Consider the following 1,031-nt stretch of genomic DNA (forward strand, 5'->3'; position numbering starts at 1 on the left):
GGTGGGTGCTTTGGGAGGAACGGTTGGTGAAAGGGCTGGAGGGAGGCAGCATGTTTGGCCTTGCAGTAATAGGCCTTGGGTTACTGCTGGTAATCCTGCCTTCCCCTTGTAGGGTCAGAGGAGGTCAGAACATGTGGCCTCCTTGCAGTTTTTGCACATACCCATTGTTGCTTGAGTTGAATTACATTTAGGCGAAATAATGTACCTATAATATAAGGCACTTGACTGCTAACCAGAAGCTGGCGGTTCAAACCCACCAGCCACTCCTCAGAAGGAAGGTTGGGCAATCCTACTTCTGTAGTGATACCGCCTCGGAAACCCAAGGAGGGGTCACTATGAGTTGGGGCCAACTTGATGGCACATAACAACAACAAGAACATAGAAGTGATAATTCATTTGTTCATTTATTCATGCATTCAACAGACACTGATTGAGCATCCTTTTATGTGCCAGATACTGTGTTAGGCAATGACATGCTCTTGTCTCTGTTGGAGCATGCTACTTTTACCTGTGTTTGCAGCTGTGAATGACCACCTCAACTATCAGCCTTTATACTCTCACTTGAAGGACCTCAACCTGATCCTTGGAAAAGACCTCAACTTCCTTGGCTGCCCTGAAACTTACATCCCTCCTGTAATTTCCTGAGACCTGGAATAATGCCCCTTCTATCATTGTGACTGACCTCCAAGAATTGTCATCTCATACTAGTTTACCACATAAGCTCTGCAAATGTCTAATAAGAAGAAATACAGACCATGCATTGGACTCATCATTGTTTTTTTTGTTTTGTTTTGTTTTTTTTTTGCTGTTTTTAGGGTGCTCAAGCTGGCATTACTACGTTACCATGCCAATGCCAGCCTCCACCTTCACAATTGCGGTAGGATCCTGGGCAGAAATGCAGCCAGAGGCCCGCTCATTATATGATCTGGCAACAGGGAGTGCCTTCCTACCTTCCGAGGCCGGCTTCAGGTTGGTGTTTGGGAACTTGCTGCAAAACAAATACTTGAGGGAGCATGCGGTGTAGTAAATTA

General features: G+C 45.6%; 1 protein-coding gene across 1 annotated transcript in view; it reads left to right on the forward strand.

The window, feature by feature from the left end:
- Positions 1 to 1,031, forward strand: part of AOPEP (aminopeptidase O (putative)) — a 540,041-nt gene that overhangs the window by 76,564 nt on the left and 462,446 nt on the right. The window contains exon 3 of the mRNA XM_007939143.2: positions 816 to 969. Coding sequence (XP_007937334.1) covers positions 816 to 969 — 154 coding nt within the window. The remainder of the gene's footprint in view (positions 1 to 815; positions 970 to 1,031) is intronic.

This window comes from Orycteropus afer, unplaced genomic scaffold (genome assembly GCF_000298275.1).
Source record: "Orycteropus afer afer isolate SDZICR_OR568_19922 unplaced genomic scaffold, OryAfe1.0 scaffold00005, whole genome shotgun sequence".
NCBI lineage: Eukaryota > Metazoa > Chordata > Mammalia > Tubulidentata > Orycteropodidae > Orycteropus > Orycteropus afer.